General features: G+C 40.0%; 1 protein-coding gene across 4 annotated transcripts; it reads right to left on the bottom strand.

Moving 5' to 3' along the window:
• On the bottom strand, positions 1 to 20,868 carry NEK3 (NIMA related kinase 3). Of its 4 annotated transcripts, XM_081215154.1 has the most exons (17): positions 20,621 to 20,721; positions 20,165 to 20,248; positions 18,286 to 18,455; positions 16,719 to 16,812; positions 16,275 to 16,372; positions 14,982 to 15,065; positions 14,103 to 14,170; positions 13,924 to 14,010; positions 11,828 to 11,882; positions 9,316 to 9,516; positions 8,677 to 8,749; positions 6,664 to 6,710; positions 4,432 to 4,534; positions 3,448 to 3,564; positions 3,050 to 3,184; positions 1,272 to 1,398; positions 1 to 840 (listed from the first exon to the last, which is right to left on the bottom strand). In XM_081215154.1, the coding sequence occupies exons 3-17, from the start codon at positions 18,400 to 18,402 to the stop codon at positions 759 to 761; spliced, it is 1,488 nt and encodes a 495-aa protein (XP_081071280.1). In that variant the 5' UTR covers positions 18,403 to 18,455; positions 20,165 to 20,248; positions 20,621 to 20,721; the 3' UTR covers positions 1 to 758. The 4 variants fall into 4 exon arrangements, with proteins under 4 accessions (XP_081071280.1, XP_081071281.1, XP_081071282.1 ...); XM_081215155.1 differs by lacking the exons at positions 20,165 to 20,248; positions 20,621 to 20,721 and adding an exon at positions 20,844 to 20,868; XM_081215156.1 differs by lacking the exons at positions 20,165 to 20,248; positions 20,621 to 20,721 and adding an exon at positions 20,836 to 20,856.
• Positions 20,869 to 26,763: the final 5,895 nt, after the last annotated feature.

The following is a 26,763-nucleotide window of genomic DNA, read 5'->3' as shown; positions in this document are numbered from 1 at the left end:
CCCTCCCCATATCCTCAAGTCCATTCTCTAGTAGGTCTGTGTCTTTATTCCCGTCTTACCCCTAGGTTCTTCATGACATTTTTTTTTCTTAAATTCCATATATATGTGTTAGCATACGGTATTTGTCTTTCTCTTTCTGACTTACTTCACTCTGTATGACAGACTCGAGGGGCTGTATTTAAGGACAGCTGGTAGTTGGTGATCACTGAAGATGATTGATCACTACCCAGAAACAGGCCTTACTGAAAAATCACACACATTATTATGTTATAATTAAATATATTTAGATCCTCAAACCTTTAGGAGACATAAGAAGAGCTACATAGTAATAAGCATAAATCATAACAATGCAAATAATAACATTAAGGGCTGCCGTGATGGTCTAAGGTCAGCATCCCTATGAGGTAGGCATTGTTATCCTCATTTTGTAGTTGAGGAAATTCGGGCTCAAAGAGGTTAAGTAATTTCTCACAGTCACACAAGCAGTAGGTGGTAGCATTCAATTTCTGTTCTGACCGCAAAGCCCAAACCTCATACCCATTCGGCTATGCTTTCTCCTCTGAATTCAAAAACTCATAAGAGTTCTAGATTTTTTATACCTTATCATACTAACCAGGAATAATTTTAAATATTCGGTTTCCCTCTCTTCACTCTGTTTCTAAAGGAAAATACACATCCCGTGAGTTAAGTATTATCCAAATATCAAGTCCTCATGTTAAACATCTCCTCAGTGTGACTAAGGAACATTTCCTTGGGTGTTATCCATCAGACACTCCTTGCCAGCCAGCTCGCTGTTTCAGTTCTGATACCCAGTCAGAGTCGTCATCTTCCTCAAAGTCCCTGTGAAAAAACAATCTGGATATTAAGCCTCCATTTAAGGAGCACAGTTAATATTTGCCGATGGGTTCAAAGCCGTACACCACCGTAATAATACCGACATTTTTGAAAACTGAGCTCCATAAGGCAACTGAACAGAGGAAAAAAAGTGGTTAGCCTTCCAAAGGATCACTTCTTTCACTGTTTCTACAACTTTTTCAACTTAAAAATCTGGTATATTAAAAAATAAGTCCAAGCTAAATGATTATAAACACATGGCTCAGTCAGGAATTCTGTGATAATACCATAACACATTACCCATGCCAGACAAAAGATCAAGATGTAAGTATTCATTAATGATGTAAAGTAATATAACCAGCTCCTGCTAAACCAGAAATGATTAAAGTACAGTTTAAATGACATGCACGCACACGCTATCTGGCTACATCACTTACGTATCCTCCTCATCCGGTCCAGGTTCAAGTCTCTCTGGATCCAAAATGACCGAATCAGGACTTCCATCAACATCATCTGATGCGTCTGTTTCCTCACACAGGGGGCCTTTCAAGAACACTTCTGCACCTTCAGAGGAATATTAACAGAAATTATGCCAAGTTAAGCAGTTTTTACTTATTTCGTTCATGTTGTAATTCCTCCAAAGGCTTGTGGGCTAACTGAGGGCAGTGCCATGCTCTGTATCTTTCTGTAGTGTCTCCCTGCATTACTCAGCATGATTCTGGCATAAAACAGGCCCAGTAAGCACCAGTAGGGGTATTAAATTTTTAAACAGCGCTTTCTTCAAAACCAGAACTCAGAAAATTATAATTAAAAGCCTCAAATATACGAACCCATATTAAAGCATTAAAAGTTGTCTTTGGACAGCTGGATAACAGTTAATTTTTTCTCCTTTGAGCTCTCCCCTCCCCCTAAGTTTTCCCAATGGAGGGGAATAAAATTAGGGAATTAAGACCAAATGCATGCTGCTAAATTTTTTTCCAGATAGTAATTACTCTCAGGTTTTTGCTTACAAAAACGATAACCTAACATGAAAATGTGGGTTCAATCTTTATAAAAATCCTTTCACAATAGAGCTATGATATATGTTTTAAATAGTGACTTTCCTGAAATGACAACATCTTCATCAATGGACCAGAAACAAAATCCAGGATCTATAATTGCTAACACAAAAGTCAAAATCATTACCCTTCCTTAACACCTGCCTCCCAATGCACCCACCTCTCCTAGGGATGCATAACTGTCTGCACACAGCTCTATCAGACACGTGGTACACAGCTCTACAATGCTCTGCTTGTGTGTTGGTCTCCCAGATAACCAACTCTTTCAAGGAAGGAATTATGTTTTATTCTTTTTTTTAAAGTATTAACCTAGTACATGTTAGGCACTCAATAAATACCGATCAAATCAACAAATACACTAAATCTGCTACAATACATACAGTCAAGCCTTGCCACACCATGACATGCTCTCCTTGGCATAATTTATCTTAGATCTTAAACCAAGCAAGACGGCTTTAGTAACTGAATTACCAAAATTAAACACACGTGCACTCACACATACACACCCTTAATTCAGTCCTTTGGCCCCGATTCCTAAGGATAGTATCTTAAAAAATTATGTTGTATAATTTTAGTGAAAATGTCTGTAGAAATGATAAAAAAAGTCAAATCCCAATTGTTCATCTTTTTTTGTGTGTTCTATTCAATGTAACAGAATCCAAGTACAGAGCCAAAGAAATCTTGAAGTTCCTCAGCGTTTACTAGGATAAAGTCTGAGCTACAGAGTCCCTAAAGCAGGGGTGTATTTACATGGTAAAAACGGGCCACACTTCAAAGTGATCACATGATTATTAAAATAAGCAAACAAATGGGCAAACAGAAGGAATGAAGCTCTATGGGAAATTTTAATTATGGCTTCAGACTGGCTAGAAAAGATTCAAGAAAACCTGAAACTACAATGCTACTAAATATTTCATAACTTTAAGATCAAAGGGTTTCTGGGAGGAGGGAACAGGGAGTTATTATCTAATGGATACAGAGTTTCCATTTTGGAAGATGGAACGTGGTGATGACTGCACAATGTGAAGGTACTTAATGCTCCTGAACTGTACACTTAAAAATGGTTAAAATGGTAAATTTTAGGTTATGTATATTTTACCACAATTTTTTCAAAAAAATCAAAGGGTTTCCACAGTTACGTAACAGACATGAATCACCTGGTCTATATATTGTGTATGTTTGAAACTCCAAGCTGAGGTCAGCGTGCTTAAGAATGTTCAACAAGGTCTCAGGAGTCTCCTTGAGCCACTGCTTACGGGTATTATTTTCACTGTACTTTATTACAGAACCACCTAGTTAGGAAAAGATAAAAAATTAGTCCCAAATAACAAAGATTTTCAGCATATATCTTCAGATCATATTTCAAGCAAAGCTAATTATATTTAACTCTCTAGCCAGATCTATTTCACTTGCCTGTATGAGCAGCGCTCTGATGTGTGATAACCAAATATCCTTCACAGAGTGACATTAAAAAAAAAAAAAAAAAAAACTCTGGCTCCTTAAACAACTATTAGACAATGCTCCATAATAAAATAATAGAATTCAATCTACTAACCTCTATCGTCCTCTGCCATTAAACTGGAGGTGAGTAAGGATGCATTTTCCAAAGCTGTAAGAGCTGTACTGGATACATTTTTCTCCCACTGTCGCCTGAGAGGACCTGGTGAACTGGCTTTTAAAGTGTAAAGAAGAACTGCTGAGCTTATTCTTTTATTTATTCATCTATATGCACACAAGTATTTCTCTAAAAGAAAAGTATTTATTTTCTCTTTCAAACTCAGATCTAACAACGCTCTTTCAAGTCTAAGTAGTAAAGGGAATGAAAAAGAAATCCAAATGAAAAGGTAAAGCTAATCATTAAAGTGAATTTTTTAAAATGCTATGTATAGGGGCTTCCCCGGTGGCTCCATGGTTAGGAATCCACCTGTCAATGCAGGGGACACGGGTTCGAGCCCTGGTCTGGGAAGATCCCACATGCCACGGAGCAGCTAGGCCCGTGCGCCACAACTACTGAGCCTGCACTCTACAGCCCACGAGCCACAACTACTGAGCCCGCGTGCCTAGAGCCCGTGCTCTGCAACAGGAGAGGCCACAACAATGAGAAGCCCGTGCACCACAATGAAGAGTGGCCCCCGCTTGCCACAACTAGAGAAAGCCCACGTGCAGCAACCAAGACCGAACATAGCCAAAAATAAATAAATAAATTTATTTTTAAAAAAAATGATATGTATATACTCACATATTACACAATGTACAAGAATTAAAGGCCCAAGAGGACTTAGGTAGACACTGTGTGCCAGGCTTTTTATGGTGGAGAGCACAACAAATACTATTTTTTCTGAAGCCTCTTATTAATAAACACGATTTTCTCTTTTTTTATAGGTAAATAAAATATTCTTTTAACACTACTGGATAAGCAAACACAAATCTGCCTATCTACTTGCTTATGAAGCCTATGACCTAGTAAGGTGGAAACTGGTATTCCTTGTATATTCCCCAGTTCTCCACTTATACAATGATTAGAATTTGAATAACTTACCTATCTCTTCCCTGTTTACTCTCCTCAGTGCACTTTCAACCAAATTTTTATTAATGCTTTCTAAGTCAGTGTGGCTACACTTTCCACCTGGTTCTTCCCTTTGCTTTAAAAGAAATTAAAAATAAAGATTAAGTAATGCTTGAATTGCTGCAAAAAAAGGTAAACAAGTAGGCAAAGACAGCTATTTTAACTTTAAATATAGATGGATTAAACATCAATAACCACAGAACCCCATACGTCCATGTAAATTAAGTCATATAATCATATATATGTGTATATTAAAAACCATATATATGCACATACCTATGTATAAATATATGTATATTACTAGTCATATACCTTAATAGCCATTCATATCAGTCATTGCAAATGTGAAAAGGATATATAAAAATGACGGAGATATTTGAGAGGTCTTTATAGAGGAAATGAGCAATGAAAAATTTCTGGGTTTTTCATGCTGGAAATATCAAAATGAAATATTTTATAAAGTTACCATACAGACGGTCCTTGAATTACGATGGTTTGACTTATGATTTTTCGACTTAATGATGGTGTGAAAGTGGTACACATTCAGCAGAAACTGTATTTCAAATTTTGAATGTTGCTCTTTTTCCCAGGCTAGTGATATGCCGTATGATACCCTCTTGTGATGCTGTGTAATGGCAGAGAGCCAAAGCTCCCACTTAGCCACATGATCACAAGAGTAAACAGCCGATACACTTACAACTCTTCTGTACGCAGGCAACCACTGATTTTCACTTTGAGTTCAGTATTGAATACACTATATGAGATATTCAACACTTTATTATAAAATAAGCTCTGTGTTAGATGATTTTGCCCAACTGGAGGCTAATGGAAATGTTCTGAGCACATGTAAGGTGGGCTGGGCTAAGCTAGGATGTTTGGTAGGTTAGGTGCATTAAATGCATTTACAACTGGGGGGATGGGATTTCTATGTCTTGACTGTGGTGCTGGTTATATGACTGTATAAAATTACCAAAATTCATCAAACTGCATGCTAAAAATGAGTAAATTTTACTGCATATAAATTAGGCCTCAATAAAGCTGGAAATAAACAGATATTACTAACAAGATATTACTATGCAAAGAAAAAGTACAGGGGCAGAATAGATTCCATTTGTAGTAACATAATGGGGAATGGTGTTATTTATTTACAACCTAAGGTTCATTCAAAAAATTTACAAGTTTAATTACTAGTACATTCCATAAACAGAATCATTTGTTGTGACTACATCTTTTCTTTTGGAAGTTAAAAGGTTGATTAAAATGATGAAGAAAGAAAAAAATTATCAATAGGACACCCGTTACTGGGTTGGGTGTGGCAAAACTGGGAAGTGGATTTGCTGTTACTATTTATGACTTAACTGCCGCTATCATGTAAAAGGGCACAGCTGCCTGGAGCCAAATGAGACAAACAGGACCTTGAATGCCAGGCTGAAAAATGTCCACTCAATTCGTGGGCTTAATGGGGAGGCACTAAAAGTTTCTGAACAGAAAAATGTCAAGATCAAAATAGTGATCTACATATTATTTAGCCATAAAAAGGAAGGAAATTCTGATACAGGCTATACCATGGATGAACCTTGAAAATATTAAGCTAAGCAGAAGAAGCCAGACACAAAGGGACAAATATTGTGTGATTCCACTTACTTGAAATATCTAGAAAAGGCAAATTCATAGAGACAGAAAGCAGAATAGGGGTTACCAGGGTCTGAGGTGGAAGGGAGGGTGGGGAGGAATGGGTAGTTATTGTTTAATGGGTTTCTGTTTGGGGTGATGAAAAAGTATTGTGAATGTAATTAATGACATTAAATTCTTACAATTCAGCTTAAAAATTGCTGAAGTGATAAACTGTATGCTATATATATATATATATATATATATATATATATATATATAGTACCACACACACAAAACCAACCAAGAGCCAGGCTAAAACAAGACTTTCATGCCTATAAGCAGGGCTAAGTTCGCTCACATCTATATTGAAACCACTTGTCATCAATAATTAGAAATGAAAAAACAAATAAATGCGGATCTAAAGTGGCTCGGCTGGCAGTACAAAGAACAGCCTCCAGTTACTTCCCAAGCACAAAGATGAAAAACTCCCGAACCCAGGGACCAGGCAACAGTCTTCCAAATATATCCCAGCACCTAATGATGCCAGGTACCCAGTAGACAGTTTTAGAAATTTAACTTTAAAGCACTTACCACTGTGCTTGCTTCATTTTCCAAAGCTATCCTGATTCTGCTGGGGTCTGCTCAAAGGGAAAAGAGAAGGTAGAGAGAAAACACATAAAGGCTTCTAATATGATTTGCAGAAAGCTTGAGTAACAAAGACAAATGAAGTTTTTAAAGTCAAAGAACCAAAGCACTAGCCCATATAGTGGTATCAAGCTTTAATTGCCTAATAATACACCTCAGCTGTTAAAGAGATTATTTCTGCTGTTTTATTCGAATGTTAACATCTGCAAGTTAAGACATCTCTATTCACTTATGCCAACCCATTTAGGCACCAGGAGGTAAGACGCTCTGTATACTCGGAAGGTCATTATCACCTTTAGCATAAGCTTGCTACCCAGTCTGCTTTCCTGACAGCTATTACAGTAGGTGGAATAGGTATCCCTCTCAAGAAATCAGCTACTTATTCCCTGAGGAGGGGCCAGCAGCAGTCATGGGGGCAGGATGGCTCCTGCCTTATTTTCCGTTGCCAGAGCCTGGGGTCCGTGTTCCTCATTCATTCAGCATTTTAAACAATTGCTACTGAGCATCTATGATGACAGCACTGAGGATACAACAGTGAGCAAATGAGACACGGTCCCTGCCCTCACACAGCTTTCACTGTTCTGGTCTCACTGGCTACAGACTAGATGGAGATACCACCAGACACGTGCTCCCCATATGGCTTACTCCTCTTTTTTTTAGAAATTGTAAAACTACACTTTCTTATCTTGAAACTACACTGTCTTGAAACTGTTCTTAGACTGCTTTTGTTGTTGTTGCTCAGCATTTTAAACCTAATTTCCCACTACCCTGGGATGTGAACAGAAGCTACGAAACAGTACATAAAATAAAATCAACACTAAAACTGCTGAAGCAAAGGTAACTAACTACCTCTTAAGTAACAGAAAAAAATGCTGAATTGTAAGACTGAAGGGTTTATATCACTAAAAGGGTTTACATTCTTACAAAAGTAACATTTAAAATGTAACTTCAAAAAAACAGTATAGTTTAGAAATGTTTCTTTTGAAACTAACATGACATTGTAAATCAACTACACTTCAATAAAAAAGAAATTAAAAAAAATAGGAATGTTTCTTTTGTAGTATATAACACTAAGGTAACAGGCACTAAATAATGGAGGTTTTACAACATCTCCCTACAGTGGATGACCTTCTACACGTCTTAATTCTTCTCTCTTATCCTGGTCATTGTAGGATTTCTTCAGATGAAAGATGTGTCATTGATGACAAATGAAAAGCAACAAAAAGAGCTTTGAAAAAATTGAGATGACAACTTCCAAAGAGACAATAAATTACATTTGAAATTTGCTCAGGATTGACTACAGATGTGTGGAAATTTTGTGCACCTATTATGTGGACAGTTCCAACTTTTAAAAAGACTCCATTTAAAAAATTTTGTTTATAAGATGGTCCTCAGGGATACAATTTCCTACATTATATTTTCATGGTTAGATTCCTAGGTGAGATCACAGAAGCCTTCTACCCGATCCATAACAAACTAGAGTAAATATGGTTCTAAAAATGAAACAGAGAACAATCTTTACATCCCTAAAATCTCCAAACTAGGTTTTTTTTGATCCCTGGAAAACTAAATGTATAAGATTCGATATAGAATTATGCCTGAAGGAATAAGAAGCAAATTTTGATTTGAGGAGTATCTCTGGAAATCATCTCTAATAACCTGAAAATTGTATTTTTCCTTTTTGTTATACTGTATTTTTTTTTTTTTTTTTTTTGCGGTACGCGGGCCTCTCGCCGCTGTGGCCTCTCCCGCTGCGGAGCACAGGCTCCGGACGCGCAGGCTCAGCGGCCGTGGCTCACGGGCCCAGCCGCTCCGCGGCATGTGGGATCTTCCCGGACCGGGGCACGAACCCGCGCCCCCCGCATCCGCAGGCGGACTCCCAACCACTGCGCCACCAGGGAAGCCCTGTCATACTGTATTTTCAAAGAACACAAACAATAAGCTTTTCAAAGTTCTTACCCTTTTTTCTTGGTGTACTATGTATAGATTTTTTGGTTTCTTCTAACACCTGTTCACCATATTCTGTGATGACCTGAAAGTGTAAAGCAGAGCATTGAAAGATGTGAGAGATGCTTTTCTTTAGATACTGCCACGACATCATCTAATTATCAATATTCTTCCCCACAGTCATAAAGTTGAAAAGTAGAAATGCCATTTAAAAGATCCATGCAGGGACTTCCCTGGTGGTCCAGTGGTTAAGACTCCGTGCTTCCACTGCAGGGGGCACGGGTTTGATCCCTGGGCGGGGAACTAAGATCCCACATGCCGCAAGGCACAGCCAGAAAAATAAATAGATAAATAATAAATAAAAGATCCACGTAATTTAAACAAACAGACATTTATATACGTCCAAAAAGATCTGGAAGGATAATGCAAACAATATCCATGATTATATTTGGGGAATAGCATCGTGGAAAGAAGAAGAGGAGGGAAAGCCCGTTTCAACGTTTGACTTTTTTTTTTTTTTTTTTACAAGGTACTTTTTTTATATATGTCTGCATTATTTGAATTTTTACAGGCATGTATAACATGTAATTGTGTTTAGAAGATAACGAACACTGGGAAAACTGTTCACAGTCAATCTCACATGTACCATACCTCTGGGGGTAAGCACTTCTGGATGAGCCGAGCTAAAGAGCCTCTGGAGAGAAGAGTTGTAGCTGAAGGGCGATATGAGGGGTTCTTTTTAAACATCTGCTTGATCAGATGCTGAAGCTCATAGGAATAATGGGACGGCAGTGGACTCACGGACCCCTGACAAATTTTGAGGATAAGACTTTTCCAACTATTTGCCTGAAACTAAAAAGCAAAACGGAACTGTAAAAGCATATACAAGGAAAGAGAACAGAAATAAGTAAATACCAGCTGAACTGAATTTATATGAATTATTTTAATTTTAGAAATTCTTCTCCCTAGAGGTGTTTTTAAGGTGCTCTTCTCTAATCTTTTTTTTTTCTGATCATACTTTTTTCTTCGTATTTTCAAAAAAATTATTTTATTGAAGTACAGTTGATTTATACTGTTAATTTCTGCTGTATAGCAAAGTGATTCAGTTGTACATCTATATACATTCTTTTTCATATTCTTTTCCATTATGGTTTAATCACAGGATATTGAATATAGTTCCCTGTGCTATACAGTAGGACCTTGTTGTTTATCCAAAGAGTTTGCATCTGCTAGTCCCAAACTCCCACCCCACCTCCCAACCGGTACTATTCTAAAATCTTACGGCTGTTCAGGAGAAAGGCAAACATAAATAGTAAAAGATGTTCCCATCTGGAGGAAGTCTTACCATCAGTGCCCGTTTTGGGTACTTCATTACTCAAATCAACATTTTCACAGATACACATTTTTAATATATTTTAAAAATCAAAGTAATAAATACATACGGCTTTTTAAAAAGTCAGATGATATTAAGGCTTATAATAAGTGTAACGTTTCTTTGCTTCTCTCCTCCTCAAAAATCCCCAGGTCTGGACTTCCCTGGTGGCACAGTGGCTGAGAATCTGCCTGCCAATGCAGGGGACACGGGTTCGAGCCCTGGTCTGGGAAGATCCCACATGCCGCAGAGCAACTAGGCCCGTGAGCCACAACTACCGAGCCTGCGCGTCTGGAGCCTGTGCTCCACAACAAGAGAGGCCGTGACAGTGAGAGGCCCGCGCACTGCGATGAAGAGTGGCCCCCGCTCGCTGCAACTAGAGAAAGCCCACACACAGAAATGAAGACCCAACACAGCCAAAAATAAATAAATACATAAAATTTTAAAAATTAAAAAAAATTTTAAAATCCCCAGGCCTGCTCCCTGACAAAATGCACTTTAGACTTTTCCTATTTTAAACTTCTGCTGCAAAATGCTTTTTACCTTTCATGTCATCAAAGTAGTTATCACCGTTTGACAAGTAATAGAGTGGGATATAAAATGTCATACCAGAATAACATTTAAAGTTTTCATTGTATAATAAACATACTGCGGGGGCTTCCCTGGTGGCGCAGTGGTTAAGAATCCACCTGCCAATGCAGGGGACACGGGTTCGAGCCCTGGTCCTGGAAGATCCCACATGTCGCGGAGCAACTAGGCCGGTGCGCCACAACTACTGAGCCTGCGCTCTAGAGCCCACAAGCCACAACTACGGAAGCCCGCGTGCCTACAGCCCATGCTCTGCAACGGGAGAAGCCACCCAAGTTCAAATCTGTGCCCAAAGAACAGAATTTATTTCTATGCAAAGTTAACACTTAATAGGGATCAGCACTAATTATTAATTCTGTGTAATAAACAACTGCTAAACAAGCAGGGCAAGTGATTTAACCTCTTTTTATGTTAAATTATTTTTAAAATATCTTTTAAAAATATATAATATAGAGCAAAGTCTATTTTCTCAGGATATTTCAGTTAGGGAAGAAACTGGAAGAAGTGAAATCTAAGTGATAACAAGGTAAGTATAAACATGGTGCAGCCACTCTGGAAAACAGTTTGGCAGCTCCGCAAAAAGCCAAACATGCAGTTACCATGTGACCCAGCGTTTCCATTCCTATGTGTATACCCCAGAAATTGAAAACAGGGATTCTAATGGATACTTGTACACCCATGTTCACAGCAGCATTATTCACAATAACCAAAAGGTGGAAACAACCCAAATGTCCATCAACAGATGAATGGATAAATAAAATGTGGTATAAACATAGAATGGAATATTATTAAGTCATAAAAAGGAATGAAATTCAGACATATGCTACAACATGCATGAACCTTGAAAACATTATATTATGCTATGTGAAACAAGCCAGACACAAAAGGAAAAATATGGTATAATTTTACTTATACAAAATAACTAGAATATGCAAATTCACAAAGATAGAAAGGGAGGGAGGGAGGGCAGGAAGGAGGGAGGCAAGCTAAATATAGAACTATAAATACTGAATCATGGAAATTTCCTATTAGTATATACTACAAAAGTAGCTCAAAGCAAAGATGACAGCAACTGGAAACATGAAAATCTTCTAGTGAATTCATCCTAAGGAAGCAAACCACCAGTTGAAATCTGGCACATCTCTTAGGACTTAGCCCGATACAACCAGAGGCTGCCTTTCCCATTTTGCACACCATACTTACTGGATGCTTAAGGGTACAGAGTTCATAGAGAATGCATCCCAAGGACCAGATGTCACTGGAAGCATAAAGAAGCAATGTAATGATGAGTGGGTTATGAGTAATCATATGAAAATATGTATATGTTGTAATACAAAAAATAAAAAATTACTCTACCTTTGATAAGAACAGACATTGCAGGTACTTCTTAGCTATTGAAATAAAATATACAGCAATTTTGGTCTAACACTTAGATACGTACTAACAGTAATGTTCACAATAAAACTGACTGCTCCCCAACCCCTGCCCCTCCAAATCTGGGTTGTTCAGGTATCAGTTCAGTAGTATCAATACTTGGTGCAAGAGGAATATCCATGGACTCAGATGATCATAGTTGGAAGAAGGGCTTTAGAAGTCAACCAGTGCAGCTTCCACCCAGACTGCCTGCACAACACCTGGCCTTTGGTCACACATCCTGATGGACAGCTCTCTGTGCCCCCAGTGGCTGGCTCTAAGGGACAGCATTCTTACTCTTCCACATAAGAGCTCTTCAGAGCTCAGCAAAGAGTTCTATAGTTTGCCCTATACGCCCACCCTTCTTCAAACTAAGCACCTCCACTTTCCTCCAGAATTCTCACCACCTAGTTGTCATCCCCCAGACTTTTTCTACATGATATTCTTTTCATTTTAACTAAGGTTGTTTTTTTTCTTTTTTATCAACTATTTCCCCCAACTTTTAATTTTCTAAAGTTTGAAACCTACAGGAAAGTTGTAAATGCCCACATGCTCCTTCCTAGGTTTCTTAGCCATTAGCATTTGCCACGTTTGCCTGCTTTTCCTCTCTTCCTTCTAGATCTGAACCTCTTGAAGGAAAGGCTGCAGACATCAAACACTTCACCCCTAAACACATCAACATGGATCTCCTAAGAGCAAGGACACTCTCCCCCGTGAACACAACACCATTATCACATCCAAGAAATTTAACCTTAATTCAATACTATTATCTAATACTTTGTCTAAACTCAGATTTCCCCAGTTGTCCCAGGAAGTCCTTTCATAGCTGTTTTGTCTCCAATTCAGTCAATTTTACTCTTAAAGGAGTCTATTTATTATGGATTATCATACCCTTTTCAGAAAACAACTTGGCAGATGGTAACAAGAACCTGTGGGTGTTTCTCTTTCTAGGAATTCATGCCAAGAATGTGACAGACAACAACGACATATTTATGCACAAAAGGCATATTAATCACAGCACTGTTTAGGATACTGAAAATTGGAAATATATCATAAGGCCAATAACAGAGGAATGTGACATAAATTTTGGAAGACCCATGTATTAAAATATTATGCAACCATTAACAATAATTATGCAGAGTTTTAACATGGGATAAAGTGAATATGATATAAAGTGAAAAAAGCAGGATACTAAATTGTATATAGAGCATATAAACGAAGTTTAGGGGAAAAAGAGAATGGATGGGGGGAAAAAACCCAAAATGTTATCAGTAGTTGTGTAAAGTGGGTGATCACCATTTCCTTTCTTGTATATCTCTACATTTCCAATCCTTCCCCTGCCCACCCACTCCATCAATGGGCACATATTACTTATATTCAGAAAAAAATTATACTTTAAATCATAAGGACTTCATACTATCTTCTGATAATCAATGAACCTATCAGTCAAGTGCTTATTATCTAGTCCTGTAAATGTCAACTCAATGACATAATCCAGTGGTTCCCAAATTTTGCCACACATGGGACTCACTTAGTGATCCTGGAAAATTACTGATGCCTGCTGCCCACCCCCAGACAACTGGATTTAACTGATGTGGCTACAACCTGCGCTTTGGGATTTTTAAAGTCGGGAGAGGCAAAGTTTGAGAAGCAGTAATATAATGCATACTGTCCCCAGAAATGACTAGCCTTTCTTTCTGCATTTACATGTAGTTCCTCTCAGCTCTGATGCAAACAGCGGGAAAATTATGACTTTCATCCAGAGGCCTGGGAATTTAAATTCTACACTGCTTTCAGATATACATTTTTAAAAACCAAACTTCACCTGTAGGCTACAATGCCTGTACCAAACTGTCAGCCCTGCACCAACTACATACATCACTTACCTTTTATTGTTATAAGGCATATTTTCCCAAATTTCTGGGGGCACGTAATAAGGTGTTCCCACATACGCACAAGCAAATGCCATGGGACTAAAACCAGAAAGAGGCACAGAATGATTACAGAGCGTTTCTGAATGATGATGTTTTGAATACTGTCACTACTACAGAAGAGACATACGTACCTGGAGAGAAGACGGGCAGATCCAAAATCACCCAACTTTACTTTTCCTTTTTGGGTGAGGAAGATATTCTGCATTGAAAAAGAAGACCTCAGATTACATCTACCCTCATTCAAATATAAGGCAGAGATATATGTGGAACCTAGAAAAATGGTACAGATGAACCGGTTTGCAGGGCAGAAACAGAGACACAGATGTAGAGAACAAACGTATGGACACCAAGGGGGAGAAGTGGCGGGGCGGGGGTGGTGGTGGGATGAAATGGGAGATTGGGATTGACATATATACACTAATATGTATAAAACAGATAACGAATAAGAACGTGCTGTATAAAAAATAAATAAATAAACAAACAAACAAATATAAGGCAGAGAGTGCCGGCAGAAGCTGTCTTTCAAAGCCTGCCGATGATGGAGATCAGGGGTAGAAATGCTGACAGCCGAGTCCTCGAATGCAACATAAAAAGACAAGATACCCTCTGGACAGCTGCACTTTCCTGCTTGGGAATTCAGGATGACTGATTAGAAATCTAACAGGCAAGCTTCAGATTGTATCGGCAGACCCTGCTCAACTGACCAGAGAACCTGTGTCCTGGTAACTCCAGGTGGCAGGCCCTGGTCTCAACCATTTTCCATCTGAGAACATGTGGTCTTAGGAAACAGTCACTAAGACAGCTGGAACTATTAACATACACTACTAAAGAGATTTACTGACCTGTTCTCAAGTAGTACCTTATTTGGCTAGCAAAAATATCAATATTACATTGAGAAATATTTCTAAACTAGATAAAAATGCCCCAAAAGGAAAGAGAATAACACAGAAAAAACATGGAATGAAATAGTTTTCGATTTTTTTTTTTAGGACCAAAATGTTTCCACTTACCTTGGACTTGATATCTCTGTGTAACACACGTTTCTTGTGAATGTGATTTACTCCAAGGCACATTTGTGTAAACCAATTAAGTATCTGTAAGGAAAAAAGCATGCAAATCTGCAAGAATGCAATAATGGGTTCATGGCAACCCAAAATCCCAAAGAATCATCTTCAGGCCCTGGCTGACCTGAGTTTTACATAATATAAGTACAGAACTCCTGAAAGTTACATAGTTCAACTAAGATTCAGTGTTGCCTGGAGAAACTCAGAAAAGCTGTGAATCAGTCCCATATGTGTCATCGTCTTATGTATGATCCAAATAGCAATTTATTTATTTACTTTTTTGGCCATGCCACACGGCTTGTGGGATCTTAGTTCCCCCAGGGATTGAATCCGGGCCCTTGGCAGTGAAAGTGCGGAGTCCGAACCACTAGACTGCCAGGGAATTCCCAACAATTTATTTTAATAAAAATCCCACTATGTTTTTCTTGTATTTAACCAAATAAAAATATTTCTTAAATATACATATAAAAGTAGTTCGCCATTTAGAAATGAATATGCTATAACATTTTATAGTGTAATCATTACATCAGATTTTCATTCACTTTTTCGGAATATTCATATGTTAACATTAAAAGATTTCATTATATTACCAACAATCCTTTGAAGCCAGGCTGACATGCTACAATGGAACCCATATTCTTAACAATACAACTTCTAGATGAAAAATATTTATACTAATATACTCTCAAAACGTGCTATACCATGTATCAAACTAAGCCCCAGTAAAGCTGTTTATTGAAGTATTTTCCTTAGTCAACTCATTCCAATAATATTTAATATACAACTTTCCATTAAAAAGGCAGTATTTTAAGAGACTATGCTAAACTGTAGAAGGAAAAAGACTAAGAATATGTGCTCCTGAAAAACAGAAATGCAGGCTTCATTCTTCAGATGATCTGGAAATACAGAAGAAATCCATCTGCCTTCTAATATTTCACTACAAAAAATAAAAATTTTAAATGTCTAGTAGAAAGTATGATAAATAATATAATTTTGAAATTCTTCTAAACATGGAAGTGTTATTCCTTGATATTTTATAAACTTATATCTATTTTACTCCCTAAAAACATCTCAGGCAGCCAATCTCACTAAGCAGCATCATGGATACAGAAATGAGTCATTTCTAACTAGTGTGTCAGGTAAGCACAGACAGCAATGCTTTTACTTTAACACATACAAATTTTATGAGAAAAGTTGCTTCCAAAACTTGAGGGAAACTTATATAAGTCGGTCTCTTACCATATCTTCAGGAAACAACTTCCCTTTCTGATGTTTAATCTTCTGCATCAGGTCCCCTCCATCACAATACTCCATCACAATATACAGATGTCCTTCAGCTAAAACAAATGTAAGACTCTTTAAGAAAGCCCCAGGGACTTCCCTGGTGGTCCAGTGGTTAAGAATCCTCCTTCCAATGCAGGGGACGGGGGTTTGATCCCTGGTCGGGGAACTAAGATCCCACATGCCGTGGGGCAACTAAGCCTGTGTGCCACAACTAGAGAGAAGCCCACACACCGCAAGGAAGAGCCCACGTGCTGTAATGAAAGATCCTGCATGCCGCAACAAAGATCCTGCTGGCCACAACTAAGACCCGACGCAGCCAAATAAATTTAAAAAAAACAAAGCCTCAGTGGCCGTGAATCAAATTCAGAAATGCATGTATTGGGGGAAATTCATATTTACCTTCAAATGATTCCTTAAAGGCAACAATATTGGGGTGTTTCATTTTGGCTAACAGAACAGCCTCCTTCCTAGAATTCTGTATGTCAGAGAAAGCCTAGAAGGAGATTTAAATAAGCGTAAATGTAATACTTCATACTAAAACTGAGAGTAAGACGATGTTATAGTAGTTTGTATGATATTTCAATGCTAGACACAATTTCATAGCACTTTGACCCAACTTGAGTTTATCAAACTCCACGAGAAAACGTGCAGATTTTTCAACTATGGCTATATGCATGCTTAAGCTGACCTCTTATATCTTTACAAGTGTAGAATATAAACTACTCTTAACATCAGCCTAAGTATAACCTGACTTGGAGAGCCAGTATGCCATCAACAATAGTAGCTTCTTAAAGAAAAACTAGGGTTTTCATGTTTTTACTGTCTGCATCACTTTATCAGCCCACTGGTTCAGATGAAAAATATATATACTCGTGTATTACAGCAGCATGGACAAAGACCATATGCAAAATAAGTTTACAAAACTGTTTATCCCCCAACTTACTCTATGAGGATAAAATCCTGAATGACTTATCTTATAATTAAGAAACTGCAACTGATTATGTACTAGCCCAAGGGGGCTCAGACCAGGAGCATCACCACCAGCTGGGAACTTGTTAAAAATGCAAATTCACAGGCTCACCAGGAACTACACAACCAGAAACTCAGGCGTAAGGCTCAGCAATCTGTTTTAACAAGCTCTCCAGGTGATTCTGATGCCCACTAAACGAGGTCAAGATTGCAGTGGGGACAAAAAATACTCTGAGAATTTTATTAAAATGTATTTTTTTTAGTTGATCAAAATATTATTAGGCAGCCTCCATGGTATGGCTTCTTTCACCCGACAACTATGTTACATGGTGATAAATACAGTTTGACCTTGAACAAGGTTGGAGACACTGACTGCACGCGGTTGAAATTCCAAGTACAGCTCATAGCTAGCCCTCCACGTATGGAGGAACCCCTCCATTTCCTCGGTTCTGCATCCACAGATTCAACCAACTTCAGATCGCACGGCACTGTAGTATTTACTATTGAAAAAATCTACGTGGACCCACAGCAGTCAAACCTGTGTGGTTCAAGGGTCAACTGTACAGATAAATCAGCACTTTCCTCATCTTACAGGGAAATAAAACCTATAAACTAATCCACAGAATAGGTTCTCCAATACCAAAGGTTAGCATTTTAGGTCTCAGCTCTTCACTGTATGTTTTGATGTTCCTTTTTTCATTAATATGGCACCCGAGTTGCATTTGGGCAGCTTCCCTACACCCTTAAGTATGCAAAATTGGAAATTATCGCAAATTATTCACAGATAAACAGCAATCACCACCCAAACCTTGATTATTTTTGTTAATGACAATATCCTAAGAACCACGTAAGATATATCAAGACCTTGTAAAGCTAATGAATAAATCCATTAAATCTTTTGCACAAAGGAGCAATTCCATGTTCAATTTCAAGAACTTGTCTTCCTATACAAATTACATGTACACCTTCAACATGAGCTAATTGCTTGAGCAGTGACCTTGGGAAGCCTTATTTCTTTCATGGCAAACATCTGATTACTGCTCTCCTGCTGAACCAAAAGGGCTCTGCCAAAGGAGCCCTCCCCGATCACTCTCAGGACCATGTAACCGTCCATGCTGGGCACCGCACAGGGGCTCCACTCCGGCAGTCACCACCGGCTCTCCCAACCTAGATTCAAAAACAGAAACAACTGAGAATTACTGCAACGCAGAAACAGAGACACAGACGTAGAGAACAAACATATGGACACCAAGGGGGGAAGGGGGAGGTGGGATGAATTGGGAGATTGGGATTGACATATATACACTACTATGTATAAAATAAATAACTAATGAGAACATGCTGTATAGCACAGGGAACTCTACTTAGTGCTCTGTGGTGACTTAAATGGGAAGAAAATCCAAAAAAGAGGGGATATACGTATACGTATAGCTGATTCACTTTGCTGTACAGCAGAAACTAACACAACACTGCAAAGTAACTATACCCCAATTAAAAAAAAAAAAAAGATTCGCCCACAAAAAAAAAAAACAACTGAGAATTAAATTTACTTTCAAAAGGCAGAATTAATTCAAAGTAGCTCTAATCACCATGATAGGATGACTTATTCCTTTATTCATTCAACAGGTGGACACAGAGCATCTGTGCCAGGTTTTATAATCCTGAACAAATCTCTCAACATTCAACCCCAGGCATCATGCACACTCCAAAGCAGGTGGGACCACAGGCCTCAACAAATGCAGGGTGGCGAGTCTTACAGGGAGAGTCATGCTGGCCCTCGGCAGAGGTATCCTGGGGAGTTAGGAAGATGACATTTAGGCTGAAGCCTGAAGATAAATGGAAGATATCTAGGCAAAGGGGAGGGACATGATGGAGGCAGAGGGAATCGCATAGTTAAGAGCAAAAGAGATTGTTTCAGGTCAAGGACTTGAAAGAGGACTGTAAGGCTAGTAAGGCAGACTGGGCCTTGCCTCAAGGTCACTGTAAGCAAAGTTCAGGTTGATGGATTTTATCCTGGGGTAATTCACAGGCTGTCTCTGAAGGGTTTTAACCAAGAGAGCAAATTTACAGCTTAGAAAAATTACTCATGCTGGCTACAGAGCAATGGACCAGACAGGGGAAAGGGGAGGAGGGCTGGAGCAGGACTCCTACCACAGAAAAGGCAGGAAAATGATGACACAATGGAATAGGGGGGTGGCGAGGGGGATGAAGTCAACGGGAAGGAACATGTAGAAATAACTGGCAAGATTCTGGGTTACAGATTTATGGGGGACAACTAGGGAGAAGGGAACAAGGTAGACTCAGGTTTCTGGTGTAAATTGGGCAAATACTGATACCTTTCCCTGAGAAAAAGGAAAGGCATGATGGTTGTGTACCTGGTGTTTTGGGTTTGATTTTTCTGGCGGTGACAGTGGGGTGGGTGGGGAAAGGCGTGGGTAAGGGAGACATGTGCTCCTTTGGGGACATGCTGAGTTGGAGGTGCCTGGGAGGAAGAAGACATGTTAAGCATAGTCCTTGAACTTCAGTCTCCCTTTTATATTTCCTGGATGAAACAGCTCGCTGGATCTCTTAATACATCAGAAAGCATGAATATAAAGTTCCTAACACTTTACCTGGTACATAGGGGGCCCTAAAAAAAATGGCAGCTATTATTATTATTAAACCTTAGAAAGGTAATGCTTTTTTTTTTCATTACAGAAAAAACACTGGAATGAGTTTACTTGATTTTCACAAAACTTACTTGTAGTGTCTTATGTTCATAAAAATCACACCACAAAGATTTATGAGGTCCAGAGAGCATGGCGGGTAAAGCAAAAATCACAAACCAAAACCTACAGTTCTAGCGACCATTTGTATTCCTGTTTACCTAGACTCACCAGGAATCTCTAGAATTTCTCCATGTAACCAAATCAGATGCATCGTTTTCAGAAACAATTCTTTTCAAGGACAGTAAGGTCTTTCTGGATATGACGTGAAAGAAAAAAGTTCTTTGACGCTATTCTAACTGACCCCTGGCATTACACGATTTGACAAGAAGACCTAGTTTTCCCGTATTTTTATTCTTTTTTACTTCGGGTATTTATTCTGTGAGCGGACAGTAACTGATAAGCAAGAACAACCACTGACTTTTCTCAGCTGAAAATCACATTTGGTCCTTTCCTCCACGTTTTCCCCTGTTACTCATTACACACCTAAGCTCATTAAAAGACCTGTATATGCTCTGAATGTGACAAAAGCGTCGCTTCGCAGGCCTATACCGATCAAAGGCTAATAAAGTGATGTGCAAATGTAAATGTAGGATGCAGCTTAAAAGGTGAGCGCGGTGAGCGCACCTCAGGGGAGACCCGATCCTCACTCCCGGAGAAGCCGCTCCGCCTCGCATCCCTGCCCGCGCTACCCCCGCGACCCCCAGGCCCGGGTCCGCGAGCGCCGGAGCGCTGGTCCCGCTCGCCCCCACCCCGCGTGGGCGCCGCCGGCCCAGTGCCCAGCGCCCACCCGCCCCCGCCCTCGTTCCCGCGGAGGGTGCCTGCCCGGCCGGACGGCTCACCGGCTCACCGGCTTCCCGGAGTTCCTGAGCCGGGGGCGTTTCCGGGGGGCGGGCCGGCGGGTCGTCTCTCGGGTTGCCGGCGAAGCAAGCTTCCCGGGTCGAGCGGGAGGCGCTGTTCTAGGGGTAGCCGGGCCTACGAAGGGCGCGTTTTCAAAGTGCTGTTCCACGTCGCTCCAGAACAATGCCAATAATATTGAGGGAAAGTATCCTTCGCGGAAAGTAAGTTCTGTCTCCAGTTTAAGCGAACAGCCCATGTAGATAAGTTTCATGGGCACAGCACTCAGCTTACCAGTTGTGTGAACTTGGGCAAGTGTGGAGGGGAGATTAATGGTCCCCCAAAGATGGCCACACCTATCCATTATTATAGATAACACACACAAGTTACGAGGGGCTAAGCACTCTTTTAAGTGACCTTAGCATGTAAAGTGCATAGAATAGGACTAAAGTGTTAGCTATTAACTCATTTAATCTTCAAAACAACCCTAAAGGTAGGTACAATTATTATCCCTGAGGCACAGAGAGGTTAAGTTCTTTGCCTCAGGTCCCACAGCTAATAAGTGGTAGAAGTAGAATTAGAACCCAAGCAGTTTGGCTCCAGAGTCTGACCCTTAACCACTACGCTGCAATAATATCAGAGACACTGCAGTGGTAAACAGTCTGAAAACTGACCCAATTACAAGGTCTGAAGAGAGCCTATCAGATTTAGCAACAGAAGGTCATGGGTAACCTTGAAGAAAGTATATCAGTGATGTGATGTGGGAGAAACCAGATTGCAGTAGCTGAGGTGAGATGGTCAGAAGAATCAAGGAGTTCAGGATATTTTCAAGATACTTAGCCTTGAAGAGAAGGAGAAAGGGTGATAACCATGGGTGGAGGGAAGCACAAGATTATTTATGAGGGTATTTTATTAATGGGGAAATTGTAGCTATATGTTGAGGGATAATAAACCAATGGAAGGAAAGAGAGGCTGAAAGTGCTAGCAGGAGCGGGGCCAGGAAGGTCTAGTTGATCCAAATAATGTGTTTTTATTTTTTATTTTATTTTATTTTTTTGGCTGTGGCTTGCAGGATCTTAGTTTCCCGGACCAGGATTTGAACCTGGGCCCTCTGCAGTGAAAGCGCAGAGTCCTAACCACTGGACCGCCAGGGAATTCTCCAGGAAGGTCTAGCTGAGATGCAAGGACGGCTTTTAGAGCCCAGGAAGAGAATTAGCCTTGGACTAGATGAGGAACAGACAGATTTGCTTCTGAGACCAGAAGAGGAAATAAAGATGTGGATGGATGTAGATAATATTAAAGAAGAAGGAATCTTGAAAGCCTCAATTTTCTCTATGAAGTAGAAAATTAAGTCATCTATAGCATATGGAAATCTTGAAGGGAAAGGTTTTTTTTTAATCGAGATTTTTATATTATTAGTTCTATACAGTAAAATTCTGAGTAGTGAAGTTTTGATTGTTGTTTTCAGAATACCAGAAGAAGCTTATGTGGGCAAAGGTGATCAAGCAGCTCAGAGGTGATTCTAATGCATAATTGTGTAGTCATCTCTAGGAGTAAGAAATTTGGATTAATCCAAAATTGGGATTATGTAGATAACAGAAGTACACTAGGACAAGGGAGTTAAGGGTGCTGATATAAGGATGATTGACGTGACACACCTCGGTGTCTAGACCGAATATCCCTGTGAAGGAAGTGAAGTCTAGAAGGGCACCATCCATTATGTAGGTACTAGACACGTGTGGCTACTGAGCACATGAAAACTGGCTGCTGGTGCAAACAGAAATGTGCTGTAAATGTAAAATACACACAGAATTTCAATAAAATCAGGTGGTGATGGCTGGCCGAAGAGCCTCCCCACTTGCTGGGAACAGGCAAGGATCCTTGCCAGCCCATTTTACTCAGCATTCTACTGGAGATTTTAACAGGTCAATAAGACAAGAGAAAGAAATAAAAGGCATAAATATTAGAATGAAAGAAATAATATTGTCATTGTTCACAAATAAGATTATATCTGTGAAAAATAATCTACCAACTTTACAGTTAATGAATGAATTTGGCAAGATTACTAGATGAAAGATTAGTGCTCAAAATTTAATTGCATTCATTTATCTATTTGAAAAATGTAAAACACCAAAAAAAAGAGTAAAATATCCCATTAATCCTTTGTGTATTGATTACCGCTGACTTGATTTTTTATTTTTTTGGCCACGCTGTTCAGCTTGCAGGGTCTTAGTCCCCAACCAGGGATCAAACCCTCACCCTCAGCAGTGAAAGTGCAGAGTCCTAAGCACTGGATCGCCAGGGAATTCTGAATTCATGTTTTTGAATAAAACATTATGAACTTGAATTGTACCTGTTTCTTTTAACTTTTTAAAAATACTAGAATATTTTAAGTTACATATGTAACTTGCAATATATTTCTATTTCTAGTGCTGGCCTAGACGGTCTCGATGATGAGCTAGAGGTCTGAATGAAGTCAAAGAACCACCATGGAGGGAACAAGGGAGACAGCTGGTGTGAGAGGAGTTGTGAAGAAAACAGGACTGTAGTCTCAAGATTTCAGAGGTGACCGCAGTTCTTTGCAAGCCAAAGTCCATGTTGCCGCCTAGGAATCAGTTGCTGAAGTGGGGGGCACAGTTCGTTGGAATGAGAGGTGAGGTCGTCAGATAGCATTAACAGGGAGACAGGAGCCGGTAATCTAGTTCAGGGTTTCTCCCCTCAGCCCTGTTGACAGTTTGGGCTGGATAATTCTTTGTTATGGGGATGAGGGTGTGGCTGCTTGCCTTGTGCCTTGTAGGTTGTTTAGCGGTTATCTCTGGCCTCTGCCCGCCAGATGCCAGTAGTACCCCCTGCCCTCGGTTGTAATAAACTGTCTCCAGATATTGAAAATGTCCCAGGATGGGAGGTGGGAGTGGAGTGGGGAGAACTGGCACAGAATAGCCCCTGACTGAGAACCACCAATCTAGTTGGATGCTCTGAACCTCAAAAGAAGGTGGAAAAGTAATGGTCTTTTTTTTTTCTTCCAGTTTTATTGAGATATAATTGACATACAGCACTGTGTAAGTTTAAGGTGTACAGCATCATGTTTTGACTTACATACCTTATGAAGTAAGTAATGACCACAATAAGTTTACTGAACATCCATCATCTCATACAGATGCAAAATAAAAGAAAAAAATGTTTTTTTTCCTCATGATGAGCTTTCATACAAACATACAACACTGTTTATACATTCTATTTATCATGTTGTATGTTACATCCCTAGTACTTATTTATCTTATAACTGGAAGTTTGTACTTTTTGACCACCTCCATCCAATTCCCCCTCCCGCCCCGCCCCTCTGGTAACAGCAAACCTGATCTTTCTCTATAGGTTGGTTGGTTGGTTGGTTTGTTCGTTGAAGTACAATTGACCTACAACACTATGTTAATTCCTGGTGCACAACATACTAATTTGATATTTCTATACATTTCAAAATGATCACCACCGTAAGCCTAGGAAAAGTAATGGGCTTTAGGGGATAACAGCATAGTAGGCATTTGCAGACAGCACCTCTAGCTTTGCAGAGTATGGTGTACAATGAGCAAGTAAGAGCTGATTAGAGTCTAGTTTCCGTCCTGATAAGCCATGTAGATACAACAGATATTTTCAAAATATTAAACAGACATGATGCCCAATGACCTTTGAATCTCAAAGTTAATTTTCCTGAGTTCCTAATGAGATAATAGTTTCGAACTCCAGGCCCTATTGATACAGAAAAAAAGATTGTCTTAATTTTATAAATAAGAGACAGAGTCTCTTCATCTTTTTTTTTTAAATAAATTTATTTATTTTATTTTTGGCTGCTTTGGGTCTTAGTTGCTGTGCGCGGGCTTTCTCTAGTTGCGGCGAGCGGGGTCCACTCTTTGCTGCAGTGCGCGGGCTTCTTATTGCGGTGGCTTCTCTTGTTGTAGAGCACGGGCTCTAGGCACGTGGGCTTCAGTAGTTGTGGCATGCAGGCTCAGTAGTTGTGGCGCACGGGCTTAGTTGCTCCGCAGCATGTGGGATCTTCCCAGGCCAGGGCTTGAACCCTTGTCCCCTGCTTTAGCAGGTGGATTCTTAACCACTGCACCACCAGGGAAGCCCTACTTACTATGTTTTTGAGGTTCATCTATGTTGCTATGTTTATCAGTAGTTTGTTCCATTTTCTTAACGTCTGTTTTCTTTTGCTTAATTTCCATTGAGTGGATATAGCATACGATGTTTTTTCATTCACCAGTTGATGGGCTTTTGTGTTGTTTCCAGTTTGGGGCTCATATAAGACTATTACGAACATCTTTGTGTACAATCTTTGCCTGGGCATGTTTTCATTTCTCCTTGATACTTAGGGATGGAATTGCTGGGTCTTACCCTTACATTTTATATTTTTAACAATTAAATGCCTACTAGATGGTGAGAGTAAACATGAATTTCTGTATCCTGCAGCCAAACATGATGAGTTTGTTAGCAAGGTAATTAGCTTCAGTTCTATTTTTTTTTCTCCTTGACACCTCTCCTGTTGATTGGAGTATTTTCATTTTATATAATGTTTTGTAATCTACAATTATGTGGATTTCTCTGTTTTTTTTTATTTGGTGTGCTTAATGATTCTTTAAATCTTAGATTTACTTTTTATTTCACTGGAATAAAACCCCTAGGGATGCTGTCAGACAAGATCATGAGCGGTAAACTGAATCTTTGCATGTTTGAAAATGCCCTCAAACTTGAATTATAGCTTGGGCATAGAATCCTAGCTTCAGAGTACATTTTCTCGGAATTTTGAAGATCTCAGGTGTGGTAACGGGTCTGGCTTCTGAATGTCTCACACTTATTCCCACTGAGGTGGGACTCGTCCTGCTGCTAAATTCTATGAGCTCTGCCAACCCTTCGGTGTTAAAAGATTCCTTTATAAAAGAAGCCCTCCCTGTCCTAAGGAGAAAATGTATTTCACATTTCCTTCTAATATACTTACTTAAATTTAACCATCTATTCTACCGGAATTAATTTTTGCAAGTGGTATAGAGATTGAAGTTTCTTGCTCTCAAAATGGGTAGGTAACTGACTCACAGCTTCTTTTCTCTATTTTGAAATGTAAACTTTACCATTTACTAACCTCCCATGTAGTCTTAATTAATGTATTAATCCATGTCAATGAAGAGTTCCTAGGAGTTAAAAATGACTTGCAGAACCATACATAAAGTATGGTATTTATATCCAACAAAGCAAAACCAAAATCCACACATACACGTGTTTATATGTATTTATATCTGTGTATGTGTGGTAAATATACAGAAAAGAATTTGGAAGGTTACCATACTAGTATTACATTTATCGAGGGTAGTGGGGTTGGAGTAGGGGAAGTTTGCTTTATCTGTACTTGAATTTAACCTCAAGAATATATTTGGATACACAACTGACAGGCTATCGAAAACCCCAGGCAGGCCTCCGAGGAGCCATAATCCTGGAGGCCCTCGCTCCCAGGAGCCATGTCCCTGCGCCCCGGCCCCCAGGAGACATAACCCCTGCGCCCCGGCCGGGACCCTAGAAAACCGCGTCCACAAGTCCAGGGGGCCGGCGTGTCAGGCGCCGGGCTCACTACGGAAGGGGGCGGGCGCCGCGAGTCCCGTCCCGCAGGAGCGCCTGCGCCTCTGCCCGGCGGCCGCGGAGTCCGGGGGGCGCGGGGGACAGGAGCGGAGCGTACAGAGAGGCCCGGGCGCCGCGGGTCCTTGTTGTTTACGCCGCGGGCGCGCTGCGCTGCCTGCCCGCCCGCCCGCTCCTCCCCCGCTCCTCCCCCGCCCGCTCCAACAGGTCCTCAGCGCGCCTGCAGCCGCGCCCTGGGTGCTAGACCGCGCGGCCGCCGTGGGTAATGGGATGAACAAGGTCCTACCTGGCCTGTATATCGGCAACTTCAAAGT

This window comes from Mesoplodon bidens (assembly GCF_964165515.1).
Source record: "Mesoplodon bidens genome assembly, chromosome: 17".
Classification (NCBI taxonomy): domain Eukaryota; kingdom Metazoa; phylum Chordata; class Mammalia; order Artiodactyla; family Ziphiidae; genus Mesoplodon; species Mesoplodon bidens.
This window is presented reverse-complemented; position numbering and strand designations above follow the sequence as displayed.